Raw genomic sequence first — 18,325 nt, 5'->3', positions numbered from 1 at the left:
AGAATGGAAAATTTAATCAAGACCTTGACAATAACTGAATTTGATGAACACGTTAACAATGTAACATATTGAATGTGATCAAACACATTAACAATGTGACAAATTGAATTTGATAAATCCATTTGACAATGGAGCAAGTTCATCTTACCTTTAACGCCTTTAAATAGTCCTAAAAAGCATAAAAGCACAACATCCACTTTCAATATAATTGGACCAAGGAAAGTCTCTTTATTTAGTAATCTTTTGTTAAGAAAGGGTAAACATGATAAGTGAAACACAATATTGCAACTCTTGTATATCATCTTGGTAATTGGCACATGTCTTTCGAAAGCTTTCTTAAAGATCAGAAAAGACATAATAAAAAATGAATGTCCATCAGTTCATAAAAAGGAATTGATTTTGAGTTTGATGGAAATGTTTCATGTCCGCATGAAAATTAACCAAAAATTGCTCAGAACTAACTAGACACCAGGATCCTCAAATGATCAATATCTCTTGGGCCTATCACCTATCATTATACTCACCAAATCTGTGTTCCTAACCCGAGTGTCGGCATTCAACAGTTAGCACAAAGATTATGTTATAGATAACACAAAGAATGTGTACACATCTCTCTCAGTTGCACCAGTTTTTGACATTTGAGCATAATCAAAACATAGAACTTGCTGAATTACCGCATATCCAACCATATGAATTGAAGAAAAATAACTTGGGAATTGTCGACACTGCATCCTTCACTGTTTCAACAAAGGGGAAACAGGTGCAGGTGGAAGTGGCAGTCAATACAGAACTTCACAGCGAAGATGATCAATTTAATCTATTAGAAAAAGAATCAGATATTTTAATGACTAAAATTCAGTTATGACATTTGAGCATAATCAAAACATAGAACTTGCTGAATTATCCAACCATATGAATTGGAGAAAAACAACTTGGGAATTGTCGACACTGCATCCTTCACTGTTTCAACAAAGGGGAAACAGGTGCAAGTTCCACCTGCACCACATGCCTGTTTACCAAGCATCCAAATAAATTAAAAAACAAAAAGCTCAGTGACCATATCAGGAAACGAAAGTTTCATAATATCCTTCTGTGGAAACCCTCATGGCGGCCAAACCCATTTCTGAGGATTTCTACAACCTTCAACGTTTGAGTAAGCAGTGATGCTTTGTAATAAGCTCTTCGCCAACATTGGAAGCACTAAATAATATAAATACAAGCACCTAGGAGCAAGTCAATATATGAATTGCTGCAAGAAGCAAGCTTTAAAAAGCTTGTACAAACATCGCACCAGTAGTTCAAGCCAAATATCTGAACATATTAGGATTATCTTTGTCCCTCTCCAAGTATTCCCTTGTAATTAGATCTTCAATTCCCTTCTTGATTGCCTTGAAATCAGGCTGATCAACACAAGTTTGTTTCAATTAGTCAATCAGTAGGAAAATTTATTTTGGAAATAGAGTTATTCATTTAACTCACTTGATGCTATGCTAACTAAACGTATCATCCTATGCAGGACGTACCTTGAACATCCGTTCCAGTTGCTCAACGCACTCCGTCACTAACTGCTGGTGAGATAAAACTTTTCGGCTCTTCATGATTCTTACAATTGATGCATCAATAGCATAACGCCGAGCTTTATCTACATCCTCAATAACTTTTTTCTTCTCATCCACTGGTGGAAAAGGAATCTGCAAGCAAATAGAAAAGGAAAACAAATGTGTGAACCTTGATCAGAATCATTTGTTTTTATTTTTAAATCAGAAAACTGATGCCAATATTTTTATTGCAGTAGAACTCAAACCTTTATTCTCCTCATTTTGTCGGTGAATTTTGCGTTGAATTCAAAATAATCTGTTTGCGCCACAGTTTTTGTGTTTGGTTTTTTATTGAGGATTTTGTATTTTGCGCATGCAAGGGAGTGCAGCAATCTGACAATATCTTCATCGGTTAAATTCAACTGAGACTTGATTTCAGAGTAACTTAGCCTCTCTGACGCATTGAACAGCAAAAGTGCAGATGCCTGAAGGATCATTGCGATGCAGTAAGTTTCAATAGTATCATAACAAAAGGTTGGTGCATTCATAGATGACAAAGTGAAAAGCAACAACAAAATAAAACATTTGAGCTATCAAGTATTATATCTGATCATTCTATAAACCACTTATTTTTATTGCACATTTAAACTTCAATGTAAGTATCACTAATAAAGCATAAAATCCAAAAGTCAGTACAACCAACAAAGCAAAATTACAAGACCTGGTCAGTTGTCACAATAAGTTCCATTGGCTTAGGATCAAACTTCCCAATAATATTACAGGTTCCCAAAGAATATATCCATGTAAGCTTCCGATGTTTAGTTTTTGTTTGATAAAACTCTTTGAACACCTCAACACATTTAACCTGCATTGCAGTGGTAAAATTCAATAAAAAAATAAAAGCCATTTTACCTACTAAAATACTCTTGTGGCTGCTCAGTAAGTTGCAATAATATGCAGTATATGAAAAACTACATACCATCTCAGCAGGTAGATTAAGATCAAATGACTTGTAACTTGGCCAAAATCCAGTTGTCAAAACTGTCACAGTCAAATCTATTCCGGGATGCGCAAGTGGGTTCTCATTAAGATATTCCTCAAAATTATTTTGATTCTCCCTTCCTAAAGTTAAATCAGTAACCTGAACAGACCGATACAGAATAGACATGAAAACATAAAAATAAAAGCTCCAACTTTTATATGCACAGAACTTAGAAAATGGGAACAGATGAAAATGGGAAGTTTGACTTGGAAAATTAAAATAAAGTAGAAGAGTACAATGAAAGAAACTACAAGTTTATAATATTTCTGAGATAAACTACTGTAAAATAAGCTTGCCTAATACCAGTTACAATTACAATTTTTTTCAAATGGAAGTGAACTACTAGCATACCATTCTCTCCATTTTAGAAGTAAACTGGTATCCACACTGTCGCTTCAATTTTGTCAATATGTTTGTTTCATCATCATTTGCACTTTTAGCAAATAGAAGTCTCTGTGCAAGCTTTTTCCTGCAATATTGAACACGGCCAAGGTGAGTAGCCCAACATATAACAGAGCTCAAAGCTCAAACGTCTTTCAAAATATTATCACATCTATACTTTAAAAAACAATCTACAACATGGAACATGAAATAATTGACAAGATGCTTCCTATTATCACTAAATGGAAATGATGCACTTCTCCGGCCTGGAAATATTACAATGCACTGTAGCCAGCTTACAATACTAAGGAAGATCCCTGTCATTACACAAACTTATATCTTAGGAGATAAAAGTATGAACATGCATAAAGTAATTAATTTTTAATTAAAAAATAATATTTTTAAGATTTCAATAATTAATTTTTAATTAAAAAATAATATCTTACGCAAAGCTTGCTCATATATACCATGTAAGAGTGAGTATATCAAAATGGCACCAAGTGCAGTAAATATCATCAACAAGATACATAATCAATGTAGTTTAAATGGCCTCTAGAGTTCAAAAGCAATGTTACAACTAAAGCTATTGGACAACTGACCTACTACAAATCATTGATCAACATGATCACTCATCAAACTTATCACCACTACTACACATGGGATGGTCACCAAGAGCTACATAAACATCATCTGGCTCAGAACAGAGTTGCGGGGGAGCGCTCCCCACCCCCCACTCCCGCTCCCAATCCTCGCTCCGGGCAAGAGCGGCTCGAGAGCCAGTCAGGAGCACGCACCCGACAAAAAAAATTCCGCTCCCTGCCAAAATCGGGAGCGTCACTCCCGGAGCAAAAATTACAGCTCGGGAGCGATCGGGAGCGTCACTTCAGGAGCGAAAATTACAGCTTGGGAGCGATCAGGGAGCAATCGCTCCCGAGCTTTAAATTTTCGCTCCCGGAGCACACAATGGGGCAAAAAAAAATTCATTATCACTTGAAAGAGAGCAAGAGCAAAGGAGTGAGGGGAAGCGAGGAGCAAGCGCCAAGGAGCAAGGAGCAAGCCTGCAAAGAGGTAAGTAACTTAGTAATTTATTTAGTTTAATTTAGTTAGGTAGTAGTTTAGTTAATTTAATTTAGTTTATTAACTATATTTAGTGAAAAATCATAAATATAAATTAAATTAATTAATCTAAATAAATTAAATTAATTTGTAGATTCAAAAGCCTACAAATATCAAACATCATGGACCTGTCTATATTTCTTGGCATTTTCCTCTTCTTGGTCCCTTTTATGGTTATTATGGTGCTGGAGAGTAGGAAACGGAGGGGCCAAAATGAAGAGGAGGATGAAGAAGCTGGAGAAAGTGGATTTGATGAAAACCCCGGTGAGGAGGAGCTAGAGGAGGGTGAACATGACTCAAAAAACTAAACAAGACCAAACCTCATTGTGGAAATATGTTAACAGGCCTGAAGCAAGGAGAGGGGGTGGAACCACTAAATTTCATTGCCCCCATTGCAACAATGATTACACAGGTTCATACACCCGTGCCAAAAAACACCTCTGCGGGAAAAGGCCATGGGATGAAGACAAACAAATAGGAATCAGAACTTGTCCACTGGTGTCAACAGCGGATAAAGCCAAATACATAAGGGAAGAGGAAGAAGGCCAATACAAATCAAAAAAATCAAGGGGTTTCTTTGAACCAAGCTCACAATCACAAGCACACAGAACTCCTTCAGCATCCTCCCTAGGCAATGGATATGGAGGCACAGGGTCATCAGCTTTAAGGCATAGAACCATATCAGATTTCCTTGATGAGGGGTGTAGGAATGATGTGGATTCAAATGTTTACAGGTTTCTCTATGCATGTGGGATACCATTCAATGTTCTTCGCTCACCTTATTGGCACGAAATGGTTTCTGCCATAAATGATGCCCCTAAAGGATACAAGAGCCCTGGGTATGACAAGGCAAGAACCATTGGACTTGATCATGAAAAAGCAAAAATATCACATTCTTTGAATAGAATGACAAGTTCTTGGACTGACCATGGGGTGTCCATTGTATCTGATGGATGGACAAATGTAAAAGGCAAGCCATTGATAAGTGTTTTTGCTATGTCTGTTAGTGGTGCCATCTTTCTAACTGCACATGATTACTCAGACAAGTTCAAGACCGCCATCAACATTGCAGAAGCATTACTTGAAACAATTGACCGTATTGGGCCATACAATGTCATCCAAGTCATCACTGATAATGCTCCTAATTGTAAGGCAGCGGGAGAAATTATTGAGGATAAATACCCCAACATATTTTGGTCTGGATGTTTGGTTCACAATTTGAACCTTCTGATGCATGATGTTGTCAAGAACAAAAATGCACAATACAAATGGATTGGTGATTTGTACAAGAAAGGCAAACAAATGATAAAATTTATTACAAATCATAGCAATACCCATGGCCTTTTTCGCAATCACTCGAGATTGGAGTTGTTGAAGATTTCGAAAACTAGATTTGGTAGCTATTACCTCACTTCAGGCACCTTTTGAAGGTAAGAGAGTCATTGGCTAGCATGGTATCAAGTCCACATACAGCTACATACATAATGTGAAAAGAAACAGACTCAATGAAAACCGAGTAGAAAGCTTGGTTTATGTGCACTACAACTTGAGGTTGTTGAGTCATTACTGTGATCGAGCTTATGAGGATCCCACATATAAAATTTGGGACAATCACCCAGAGGATGACAATTTGGAGGATGGCATTGTACATCTTGAAGAACTGGAAGAAGAACTTATAAGGGATGAAGATGAAGCAGTTGCAACAACCATGCCACCTCCACCTCCACCATCCAATAGCAGTGCTCGAGTTCCGAGTCTTGTTCCTTTGCTATCGCCACCTCCATCCACACCCTCACGTGGAGGGCATGCCTTCTAGTTCTGGTCGTCGGTCTGTGGGGGAGACTCCTAGAAGACCACCACGACCTGCTTATACTCCTGGAGACTCTCGTGGCAAGGGCCACATGTAGATTTACAGTTTACACGTCTTTTCTAGTTTCTATTAGTTTTCATAACTGTTGAGTTTTGAGTCCTTGACTCTTGACTCTTGACTCTTCATATCATAATGATATTTTTTGTAAACAATATATGATTGTGAGTTTGTGACAATGAAAATTTGAAGCTTGAAGTTGGCAATTATAGCTCATTGGTAATGATTGTGAATTATGAATATGATGCTTCGTGAAAGACTAAAGTTGTTTCATTTCATTTCATTATTCATGTTTCATTTTATAACATTCATTTCATGTTAACAGTTAGAAGTTAGGAGTTAGAAATATCTAAGATATTACTTCTTGTAATGGTTAAACTTAGCTTACAAGTACAACTTTGGTGATCAATGATGATAAATGTTATATATTGAATTTTCAGTTTTGAAAGCTTGAAGTTGAAACTTTAAGATTGAATTTGATGAATCATGATTCACGAGACTCAATATGTTGCAGTTGTAATATGTATTTTACTAACTTGTGGACATGGTTGATGAAGATTATAACTTCTAGATGATTGATGTGATATGGTTCAATGATCAATCTATGTTTTTTATATCTAATTCACCATTCTACATGTTTTTGTTGACATATATGTATCAAAAATTAAAAAATATATATATATATTTTTAAAAAATCGCTCCGGGATTCGCTCCCAAACCGGGAGCTTCTGAAAATGTCACTCCCGCTCCCGTTTTCGCTCCCACTCCCAAGTAACATTGGCTCAGAATCTAAGGACTCCTCAAACTCCTCTGCAGCCCCAGTAGCAGTAGCAGCAACCACCTTAAAAAACCCTGGTTTCCTTAGAAACCACCTAAAAAAACTCCCCACAGGTTCCCTTCCTCATCACATGCACGTTTTGATTAACCCGTTCCCAAACTGGATTTATGTGCCCGTTTATTGCCTTGACTTTGCTAACCACACCAGTTACTGGTTCAGACTGGCCGAGTTTTAAAACTATGAGTAAGACAGTAAAAAGCAAGTATGGCGGTATTAACTATTGATGCCTGTTCACCTTGATCATTTTTTGAATTGCTTGCAGAGAGATATTGTTTGGCATGGTAATTTACTACCACAGTTCAAGTACTTGAAGGTTCCAACTATGACTTTCCAGTAGAGTTGTTTGTGCTAAGGGCACTGAATCGAGCCTTGAGCTGAACTAATGTATAACTGTAATACCTTACCATAAAAACCCTAAATAACGTGATGAATTAGTCTTCAAGCATTTGAAACATGTTTTATTGTTATTGTTTCTATGTGTACTATTAGCTGCATGCAGTTTAAAACAATAAGAAAACAGATTTCATAGTAGAAAGCAACATGGAAACTTAGAATTAAAAGAAATTTTCGTAAGCTTGTAGCAAATCGAAGAAATTTTACCTGTAAAATTCTGCAAATAAATCTTCATCACTAACATATGGAAGAAGCTTGACTACCTGTAGCAGAATTTAACCATCAGATCACTAACTCAAATCAAATTGCCACCTGCAAAGTCTGCAACATCCAAATCAAAGTAATGCACACCTCTTCGAGGGTATATTCATCATTTAATTTTTCACTACCACCCTTTTTCAAGATGTTGTCAAAAAATGTAACCAATAATTCTGCAATCCTTTTTCCTGTAACTTCCTTGTTACAAAATACCCCAAATGCTTCCTTCAGTGCCTGCAAATAGAGTTGACATCCATAGGGAGTGTTTCCCGATGAATTGCATTGCATCAATAAATAAGCTTACAAGAATTAATTTGACAAGCATAACCATAATAAACAATATTTCCTCCAACCTACCTTGTGGAAAAGGGAATGGTCCATAAAACACTCATTGACATATTGCAAGCGCTTGCAACACAATTTAAGAACTTCCCCCAGAAACTCCTGAAAAACAAACATGTTAATGAAACAAATTGCAAGCTCAGGATCTATCATCTCCACAAAGGCTAATGTCTTTGTGCAATGTTCAGCATATCATGTTTGGTCATCATCTGCCAAATTATAACAATATGCCAAGTAACCCCCAATCAGACATAAAGGTCATAAATTTAGCTTCATCATGTGAGTGTTCAAATGGAAAGAGATTAAGCCTACAAAGTAGAAGGAATCGCAGATAAATAAAGTTACAAATAAGATTGTACCCTTTCTTCTGCACCAACCTTATTTTCTGCCTGAAGAACAAATCAAAGTAATACAGATATCAGACAAGCTCCTAGATTACCTTTTCATTGTTTGCTGCATCTTGCGCGTGCTTGACTAATGATGTAACCTCATCAGTAACGTACTGCAATGACAAAGCAGTTTGAATGGGGCGGTCAAAAAAAACCTTTTACCTACAGAAATTCACTGCAAGTTGTGAAAGTAGCTCACTTAGGATATTTTCAATCAATATGCACCAATTGGTGTCAACCTGTTTGAAAACTTGAGCCAAAGGTTCCAAGCCTTTACGTATCCTACAAAACAACCTATACATCCTTGAAAGATCATCTACCTGTACAAAAAGTTAAATCAGGAAATCAGCTTTTTGACTAAGGAATTATTTTGAAAAAACAGGTTCAGAATCCCCAACAACACAGCAATAATCAAATGAAAATGCCATGGCACCTTTTCATCTCTTAGCAAGGCATGGCACCCTGGAAGCTCCTTCTCTAGAAGTTGACTCTCGTACTGGGAAAGTAGCTCATTTTCTACTTTCTGCAACAAAAGCCAGCAACAGAAAAAAACAAATATCTCAGCTGTTCTTTAAATTGTGTGTATGATGAGTTAATCATGATGGTTGAAGTAGTGGAATATATGTACTTCACCGAGTAAAAGAAACAACGAAAATAATTATTTCAACAATAAGCTAAATGCAAGAACTTTGGATAATGGAAAGAAATTATTTTTAACACACTCACTTCCAACAACTTTTGTTCACTGCTTGAATGTAAATAATAGGAAGCTCTTTCTTTTACTCGTTTCAGACACTCTTCAGCCTGTAGTTAAAAAGGAGATATACATTAGCTTCTTGAAAGACCCAATATCCATTTGATACCAACACTCTGACACATGTCTACAGCACTAGCACCTATTTCTCCACTGACCTTAAGCATATAATCCGTACAAGAATCCTCTAGAATCCATGATGCAGCTTTTCGAGAATAGTAAGAAGCAATGCCATCCAACATCGCTGACTCAAAGTCATTCTCATAAGCATCCATGTTACCCATCCAAATCTCCACGAAGATTCCCAGAACATTTTTCAGCAAACCTCGATCAATTTGCTCTCCTTCAGGTTCCCTATCAACCTGCCACATAACAAGCACAATAGGTCATATACCATAAGCAATAAAAGAAAGCAATAGGTCAAATAACTAAAGAAAGTTTTCGACATTTCAAGGCAATACAAAACGTACCAGAGTAATCATAGCATCCCTTACATTATTCTTAATTTCTTGGTAAACCTGCAAAACAAGTGAAAAGGTTGATTTTAAAAATAGTTTATCGCCTTTATATTTGCTAAGAGCCAGGATATCCACCCTAATTCCAAGATATCGTCATCTGAAGTTTATTATAATCATTGGAAGAAGAGAAAAATCATAGGAAGAGAGAGAAGGTATAAACAGAGAGAACTCTACACAAAGTATCATCTGATGTTTACCAGATCACGGAAGCACATGACACTAACGTCATTTAGTGCAGGAAGAGAATGCCTTCGAATGAAGTAACGATCCAAGTAATCAAAGAAACGTGCAAGTAACCGATCCATTATTTTGTAATTTCTCCATTGCTTTACAAGTTCTCTCAGCAAAAGCTCATCATGTTTCTCCCACAATGCAGGTAGAACCTGCGGAAAACAACTAATACATTTCAACCATGGACCAAAAGACACTGGAATATTACCCGACATGATTGTTTCAATAAATAGAAAGCTCATAAAGCTTTTCCAACCAAAACGGTTAACGGTTGGGAAAGGGATAGGGAGCTAAAAGTGCAATTTTAAAAAGATTCTAGAAGCTGAGTGTTTTGAAAAAGTGATATATATATATATATATATGTGGGGTAAGAGATATGAAAATATATGTGGGGCTAAAAGATATGAAAATATATAGATTTATTTAAGCATTAGTATTAGATGAGTGATGATTATTAAATATCAATTATTTAGTATAGACATAAATCAATGATTTAGTAGTTATCACATTTTTATTAAATAATTAATTATCAATTAAGAGAAAGCAAATATTGTAGGGGCAAATCTCTTTTTGAATATAAAATTTGAAAAAAAAATTATACCTCAAAAAATTTAGTCTTTTTCAATGTTTAATGGATCCAAAATTAAAATAGATCTATGTTGGTTATATATATATATATATATATATATGATCCAAGTCAAAATGTTTACATAACATTACAAGTTACAATATCTCTTCCATTCTTCCATACTAGGTTAAAGAGTATCTATGGGCCCAAAAATAAAATTGAAAAGATAGAATTATTTAAAATAAAATTAAAATTAAAAAATCATAACTAATGCTTATAAATATTGTTACCATAGTTAAGATAAATTTGAGGTCACAGAGTCAATTCACCATTGGTAGTTTTAACAACCCATGGTTTTGCCAATAGTATTCTTATGTAATATAGCATATTTAAAAACGTGAAGACTCATTTGTAATTTTCTTTTGATATATATATATTGCTTCTTGTCTCAAACACAATTTTATTTCAGTGATCATTCATATATACTAAATCAGTGTGGATCCATTTTAACTTCAAATCTATCAAGCATAGAACTGGAAATTTATGTACAAGCACATACATACCAGTAAAATAGTTAAAATACTAAGATAAACTAATAGTAAAATAATCAAAATACTAAGATAGACTAGTTGTAAGAAAGTTAAAAATTTAAGTTTATCTCAATGACCACACTTAAAACAATTTTGAAGGCATAAATATTAAAGTTGTCTTCTTCAATAGAACATTATCAAATTCAAGGGAGTAATCTTCCTTCTCTTAGTTACGTATGTATAGTAGAGTATTCCTATTAAGGTTCTTTAAGACCAATTTGGTCTGTTAGACACATGTTAAGCCTTTTTTTATCACAGAGGGAAGCCAACACCCAAAGGTTAAACTCCTTCCCTCACACACATGCATGGCATCAAAGTCATCATTATAGTTTATCTTTGTCAACCTATGAGGAAGTTTGGTTTTAACTGTTATGTCATATGGTTTGGGTTCAAGTTTGAGTTTGGTAATAATGAAATTCGATTCAAATTCGAATTTGATGATGAAGTTTGAATAAAGTTTGACAAATATGTCCATATACATATTCCAAATTCTCAAAATATATATTAATTATAAATATAAATAATATATATAGTTTTTTTAATGTCATATATTATAATAATTTTTTTTGTTAAAGTAATGTGAGCCTTAAGATGATTAGCACACTTAACCTATGGTTTGAATAACGGCAACCCAGGGGCATCTAAGCCGTTAAAATCATCCAGTAATCACATCCAATCTGGGCCACACCAACCCTTAGCGTAGCTGGATTTTTGCCCACAAGGTTTTAAACAGATGACCTTTCCAACACGAAATACCTTAACAAAACACCCTAGAAACATCTATTCTAAGTCTCATAGGCATCATATATTATAATATTATGAATTATATTAATTCATAATATATATAATATATGATATTGGATCATTTGGTGGAGGAGCTCCGGGCAATGGCGGAGACCTAACTGAATTGTGGGTGGAATACCATGGCATTTTTGAACCCTGACGCCTGATAGCTGATGGCCCTTAGCCCTCAAGGCTCACTGGAACGACACCGTCGTTACCTCCCTCCTTCGCAGTTTACCCGGGTGCACAACTGCTGAGACTCCTGTTCCCCCGACAGTCGTTACTCCTTTTACTGTCAATTCTGAGGATATGGACGGGGCAAATATACCGGCAGACCCTTGTCCCCACGAGGTCAATAGGCCTCTCCATCGCACCATGTCAAGTCCGGGACCTTTCGCTGCTTCTCAGCGACCTCTGTCATCCTCTACCTCCGCACTGGGCCGACCATCAATATTTGTGCCCCATCCCTCGACTACCCCCCCTCTATCCCCTGCAACCCTGAACTTGTTGGGCTCTTGTTTGCAAACCTCTCCCTCCTTTGACGCACCTCTCCCCCAGCTACCTCAAGTCTCCGCCCCGCCTGGTTATACGCCCACCTTTGGTACTCCTCTACCTGCAACCAACCCTATACAAACCCTCATCTCCCTGGAGTCCCTTCGAACCCTAGTGGCTCTAACCCTAACCCTAGCACGCCCATCCATTCGGGATGCTTCAGCTCCCCGATCCCTACCCCTAAATCCACCCCATCCACCCCACAGGCAGTTAACCAAGGCATTTGTGGACTTCTCAAAGACTATCTGACAGCTAGACGTACAAATAAGCTCAAAAAACGCCGGTGTCTTAAGGCTGGAGACAGAGATATAAATCTTGCTCTGGGTGAAGATCTCTCGATGGGAGAAGTGGATGAGACTGCCAAGAAGGTCTTGGTTGGCCGTGTCCGTGGGCAGAACTACACTGTTGAGCAGCTTCAGCTCTATACAGAGGAAATCTGGAGTTCCTTACTAAAAGACCTACCCATCATCCGTGTTCGGGTGAGGGGATGGTTTGCCCTATGATTCCACTGGGAGGAATACACAGATTGGATCCTATCTAGGTTCTAGCACATAGAACTGGCGCCTATGCTATTGAAGCGATGGGATCCACTGTTCGATCCTGAGAGGGAACAACTAGGGGTAGGACCAATCTGGGTTTGGATGTCGGACCTTCCACTGCAATATTGGACCCCTATCATCTTCAAGCAAATTGGGAATGCACTAGGCACCTATCTGGATCATGATCAATCTTTTGAATCGACGGGGATCATGTCCATGGCTCGAATTTTGGTACACCTGGACATTAGGGCAAGGCTGGAGGAGAAGATCACTCTGCACTGGCGCCATTTCACGTACAAGCAAAACCTTGACTATGAAGGTGTGCCATTCTGGTGCAGACACTACCACAAGGTCGAACATCTCTACAGATATTGTCCTCTGCTCACGCCTTCAAATCCATCGGCTACTAAGGGTTCGATGCAGAGACAATCTAAAGAACTGATGGTGGACGTGCTACCCTCAGATCTGGATCACCAAAAGGAAGATGCTGGGAACATTGTCCAGACTTCCAGTGCCTCCCAGATGCCGCCTCCATCTCCTCCTAAGACTAGATCCCGGTCTGTGGCGGAAGCCGCTCCCTCATCGGGTACTGACTTTCCCCCCTGCTCCTCTATTCTGCATTTTAATCATTTTTCTATCTCTATGGATTCATCTGCACCCTCCCCATGTTTAATTATTGCTCCGATTACATGTACGATTGATCCTCTGCTACCAATTTTCTCCATACCCCATCAATTATATCTGGTTGGACGAGTCTCCACTGCCATCTGCACCCACTCCCTCGGGTTCTCATGCCTACAATCTTCGCCCCCGAAGGCAAACCATTCCAGATATGTTGGGCCTGGGTATCACAACCTACCTTTCTAACCATAAGCCTACTAGGGGGCGACCATCCAAATTAGCCAAAGCCATTAAAATTGCAGGGGATGATGTTGCCCAGGATCAACAAAACACCATTGATTGGGTGCTTAGAGCAGCAGATACCCTTCCCAAGGTTCCCCAATGAAATGGCTCTCCTTCAATTGCAGGGGCCTGGCCAACCCCCCTAAAAAATTGGCCCTCAAGAGACTATTGAGTAGTGACCCCTGCGATATTATTTTCCTTCAGGAGACCTTGGGGTCTTCTGATCTGATCGTTAAAACCCTCCCAAGCATCATGCCTGGGTGGCACTTTCAAGCCCTAGATGCGGTAGGGCGGTCTGGGGGACTTGCCCTTGGGATCAACCCTCGAACCATCAAGGTGATTTCCTATTGGGGAGGTCATAGCTTTCGTGGCATGGATCTCTTTTCAGCTACATTGAGCAAACACAATGCAAATTTTGCCATAGGAAAATTAAGGAAGGTCCTGGGGGCATTAATACTCTGAAACAACACTTGGCAGGGATTAGAGGCCAAATTACCCCATGTACCTCACCAGAAATTGGGGAGATTAGGAAGAATTTGTTGGTCAGCTTTGAGAAATTTAAAGAAGATAAGGCTAGGCAAAAAGACATACAGGCTGAAATTGGGAGGAAGAGGGCGATACAAAAAATGATGGCTACCAACCCCCATTATGATTTTGAGGGTTCTTCCTCTATCCCTCAAACTGATACATCCAACCCTTTCCGATATGTTCCTCCCTCTTTTGTTTCTGTTCAAGATAAGGGAAAGGGTAGAATGACAAAGGGTGATGTGACTATCAAAAGTTATTTCACTCCCTCCTCTCCATCAGATGCACATGGTCCTGAAGTTAGTAAAAGTCAAATGCAGCCCACTTTAGATGACCACTGGAAGAAAGAATTGAAGGAGACTGCTTGTGAGTACATAGCTAGATGGTGGTATGATGATGATATCCCCTTTAATGTTGCTCCTTCACCATATTATGAGCCTATGTTTGATGCCATACATGCTGCTGGAAAAGGCTTCAAAGGCCCTACTATGCATGAGCTAAGGGGGTATCGTTTGCAAAGAGACATTGAATCCATTAATGAGTATTTGAAAGAGTTCAAGGACTCATGGGCAAAAACAGGATGTACCATCATGTCAGATGGATGGACTGATCAAAGAAACTGTACCATCATAAACTTTCTTGTCTTCTGCCCACGGGGAACCATGTTTTTAAAATCAGTTGATGCATCTGATAAGGTAAAAGATGGGCAATTGTTGTTTCAGCTATTAGATCAGGTTGTTGAGGAGGTGGGGGTGGCTAATGTTGTTCAAGTCATCACAGATAATGCCTCTAACTATGTTCTTGCTGGTAAAATGTTAGAGGAAAAACACAAGACCATCTTTTGGACCCCATGTGCTGCACATTGCATAGACCTCATGCTTGAGGATACTGGAAAAATAGACTGGGTCAAAAACACTATAGATCATGCCAAAAGCATCACAAAATTTATCTACAATCATACATTGATTTTGAGCCTCATGAGGAAACACACTGGGGGCAAGGATATTATTAGGCCTGCCATCACTAGATTTGCTACACATTTTTTGACATTGCAATCTATGCTTTCCCAACATAGAAACTTGCAAAAGATGTTTTCTAGTGATGAATGGAATCAAAGCAATTGGTCTAAGAAACCGGAAGGCAAAGAACTGAAAAGGAAAGTCTATGAAGAAACTTTTTGGAGAAAGGCCGCAGAGATTGTGAAGCTTGCTGAGCCACTAATTAAGGTGTTGCGGTTGGTGGAGGGGGAAAGGTTGGCTATGGGCTTCATTTATGAAGCTATGGATCAAGCAAACGAGCAAATAAAGACGGTATAAAAGGATAGAGTGGCAAAGTATGGGCCCATTTGGGCAATCATTCATGAAAGATGGAACAATCAACTCCATTGCCCTATACATGCAGCTGGGTATTTTTTGAACCCACGATATCATTATAAAGCTAAGGAGTCAGGAGCTTTGAGGGGGGAGGTCAGAGATGGACTGATTGATTGCATTGATCACATGATCCCATTGGAGTCTGATCAGCTGGAGATACACCAACAAGCCAATACCTTCAACAATGCATCAGGTACCTTTGGGAAGAACCTAGCAAAGATTGCAAGAGAAGCAGATGAGCCAGGTAAACAAAAATTTCAATTTTCAAATTCTTAATAGTTTTACTTTTTTTTTAAGTTTGTTAAATCGTTTATAATTTGAAAGTTAGATATAATTTGTAATTTTGTTGAGCTAACTCATTACACTCCTATGTTTTTTGCAGCACAATGGTGGGAGGCCTTTGGTGGCCATTGTCCTGAATTACAAAGGTTTTCAATTCGTATTTTGAGTCAAACTTGCAGTGCATCTGGGTGTGAGCGCAATTGGTCTGTCTTTGAGAGGATTCACACAAAGAAGAGAAACCGTTTGGATAAAAAACGGTTAAATGATCTTGTTTATGTCCAATACAACCTCCGGCTCAGACGAAACCATTTGCTGAACAAAAGACCTAATTCAAATCCCATTGTGTTGGAAGACATTGATCCAACATCAGATTGGGTAGTGGAGAGTTGTCCAGCAGAGTTTGATCCTGATGAGGATCTTGATTTAGATTTAGCTATTGAGACATCAATTGAACTTGAACAAGCTGTTCTGGTTCAGTTGAATGTAGATCCCAATCCACCAGCCTCAGTCTCACAGCCAGCAAGGACTCCAGTTGTAGGTGCTTCCTCTGCTCAGCCACGACAGAAGCGCATCCACATATCTACTCTATCTCAGCTTGCATCTGCTGCACAACCTGCTAGTGGTACCACTTCTACAGTTGCAGTTGGAGATGATGATGATGACGAGGAGCCATGGGGCCCCCTGTCTGACTCTGATGATGATGATCCAGAGATCGATCGACATGATCTTGGCTCCTACAGGGTAGTACTAGTATTGGAGTTTGGTCACCATCACAGTTTACTTTTGTTGTAGAGGCCATTTCTAGCCTCTTTGGTTATGTGTATTTTGTTTTGAGCCTTTGATCATGTATGACAGTTGACTATGTATTGCCATTGGGTACCATTTTGATATAATGGTTGGTTCATGAGCCTACTTTGATCATATGTTGTCTTCCATCTATATATTATAATGTTGTGTGTTTGGAAACATGAATGAAAATCTTTAAAATTATGTTTAAAATCTTTAAAATTATGTTTTTTTATAAAATATATATATATATATATATATATGTAATGTATTTTTTACAATGACCGAGTCATTGAAATCGAGTCGGCCGAGTCATTACCGTTTCGGAGTCGGAGTCGGAGTCGATCCTCGACCGAGTCGGAGCCGGAGTTTTAAAACTATGGTGTAGAATAGACCGTGACAAGTATTTTGTTAATGTACTATATGTTGAAAAGATCAGTTGTGGACAAAAGTTACGTTATACAAAAGTTAAAATCATAAAATATAAAATATATGTAATAAACATAAGTTAATTATATATTACTAACAAGTTAGTAATATATGGAGCAAATTTATAAATTGCTCACTAATTTGAAAATCAACAATGTTTAAATATTGTCAACCATCGTTATTCATGGTCAACCATCGTCCAATGTCACAATGTAACAAAAATTGTCTCAATATGAGAATCAACTAAAATTGTGGTCAACCATCGTGTCTCAATATGAAAATTAGTCATGTTGAATCATGGTAAACCGCGGTTAACCATCGTCAATCACCGCATTGTGACAACTATTGTCTTAATATAAAAATCAATCATGGTCAATATGAAAATCAACCATGGTCAATCATGGTGACAACTGAGTCATTAATTAATGGTGTCAACTTTAATTAACTATTCAGACACTTGTAAATAGTATGTACTTTTTGAATTCTTAATTTTTAATCAACGAATGAATTGAATTAATTTACAATGAGTAGTGAAGTTCAATAAATAATACCACTATATTTACAGAAACAGCAAGTTTCTACTAAGAATATAGAAACAGCAAGTTTCTAACAAGAAACTGCTAATTACAGTCACAGATGAGCATTAAACACTAAAATAGCATTACTCTAATACCCTCCCTTAATGCTCAATCTATTTACAACACCTATAGACCCTCTGAATTTTACAAACTTATCAGGACCAAGAGGCTTGGTGAAGATGTTTGTTGGTTGCTCCATTGTGGGAACATACAGCGACTGAATGGATCTGTCTTCAACAAGCTGTCGAATGTAGTGACAATGGGTTTCCACATGCTTTGTTCGTTCATGGAAGACTGGATTCTTGGCGAGTTTGAGCACTCACTGATTATCACAGAACAAGGGAACTGCCTCAAAAGATGCCTTAACTGCTCTCCAATACTCTACTTCTGTCGAGGAGAGAGCCACTACCTGCTGCTTCTTACTAGTCCATGTGACAGCGCCGGATCCCAGACTAAACACATACCCAAATGTAGATTTACAATCATCAACCGAACCAGCCCAGTCTGAATTTGTGTAACCACTGAGTGTAGGATCTAAACTCTGAGTGTACAAAAGTCTATAACCAGGAGTGCCTCTTACATAATGCAGCACACGCTTTGCTGCTATCCAATGATCAGCCTTAGTAGCTGACATGAAGCGTGAAATGTAGCTCACTGCAAAACTGATATTAGGTCGAGTGGCAGTGAGGTAGATGAGGCTGCCCACTAACTGCCTGAATAAAGTTTCATCCACAAGTGGTGAGGATGACT

The 18,325-nt window shown here is 38.1% G+C and overlaps 1 protein-coding gene across 3 annotated transcripts in view; it reads right to left on the bottom strand.

Moving 5' to 3' along the window:
* Positions 1–1,285: 1,285 nt before the first annotated feature.
* LOC149200335 (cullin-1-like) overlaps positions 1,286–18,325 on the bottom strand; it is a 34,012-nt gene continuing 16,972 nt past the window's right edge. Inside the window, exons 4-19 of one of the 3 annotated variants that reach the window (XM_089402667.1) lie at positions 9,634–9,819; positions 9,389–9,436; positions 9,077–9,280; positions 8,891–8,968; positions 8,598–8,687; positions 8,404–8,484; positions 8,215–8,277; positions 7,791–7,877; positions 7,527–7,667; positions 7,383–7,438; positions 2,932–3,049; positions 2,518–2,679; positions 2,260–2,403; positions 1,805–2,023; positions 1,524–1,691; positions 1,286–1,400 (exon numbers count right to left, since the gene is read on the bottom strand). In XM_089402667.1, the coding sequence (XP_089258793.1) occupies positions 1,299–1,400; positions 1,524–1,691; positions 1,805–2,023; positions 2,260–2,403; positions 2,518–2,679; positions 2,932–3,049; positions 7,383–7,438; positions 7,527–7,667; positions 7,791–7,877; positions 8,215–8,277; positions 8,404–8,484; positions 8,598–8,687; positions 8,891–8,968; positions 9,077–9,280; positions 9,389–9,436; positions 9,634–9,819 (1,947 nt within the window). In that variant the 3' untranslated portion in view covers positions 1,286–1,298. The remainder of the gene's footprint in view (positions 1,401–1,523; positions 1,692–1,804; positions 2,024–2,259; positions 2,404–2,517; positions 2,680–2,931; positions 3,050–7,382; positions 7,439–7,526; positions 7,668–7,790; positions 7,878–8,214; positions 8,278–8,403; positions 8,485–8,597; positions 8,688–8,890; positions 8,969–9,076; positions 9,281–9,388; positions 9,437–9,633; positions 9,820–18,325) is intronic. The other 2 variants (XM_089402669.1, XM_089402670.1) reach the window with 2 other exon arrangements.

This window comes from Pinus tabuliformis, chromosome 2_1 (genome assembly GCF_031772625.1).
Source record: "Pinus tabuliformis cultivar Carrire ecotype Pingquan chromosome 2_1, CPIR1, whole genome shotgun sequence".
Taxonomy (NCBI): domain Eukaryota; kingdom Viridiplantae; phylum Streptophyta; class Pinopsida; order Pinales; family Pinaceae; genus Pinus; species Pinus tabuliformis.
Note: the sequence above shows the minus strand (reverse complement) of the source record. Positions and strands in the feature narration are given on the sequence as shown.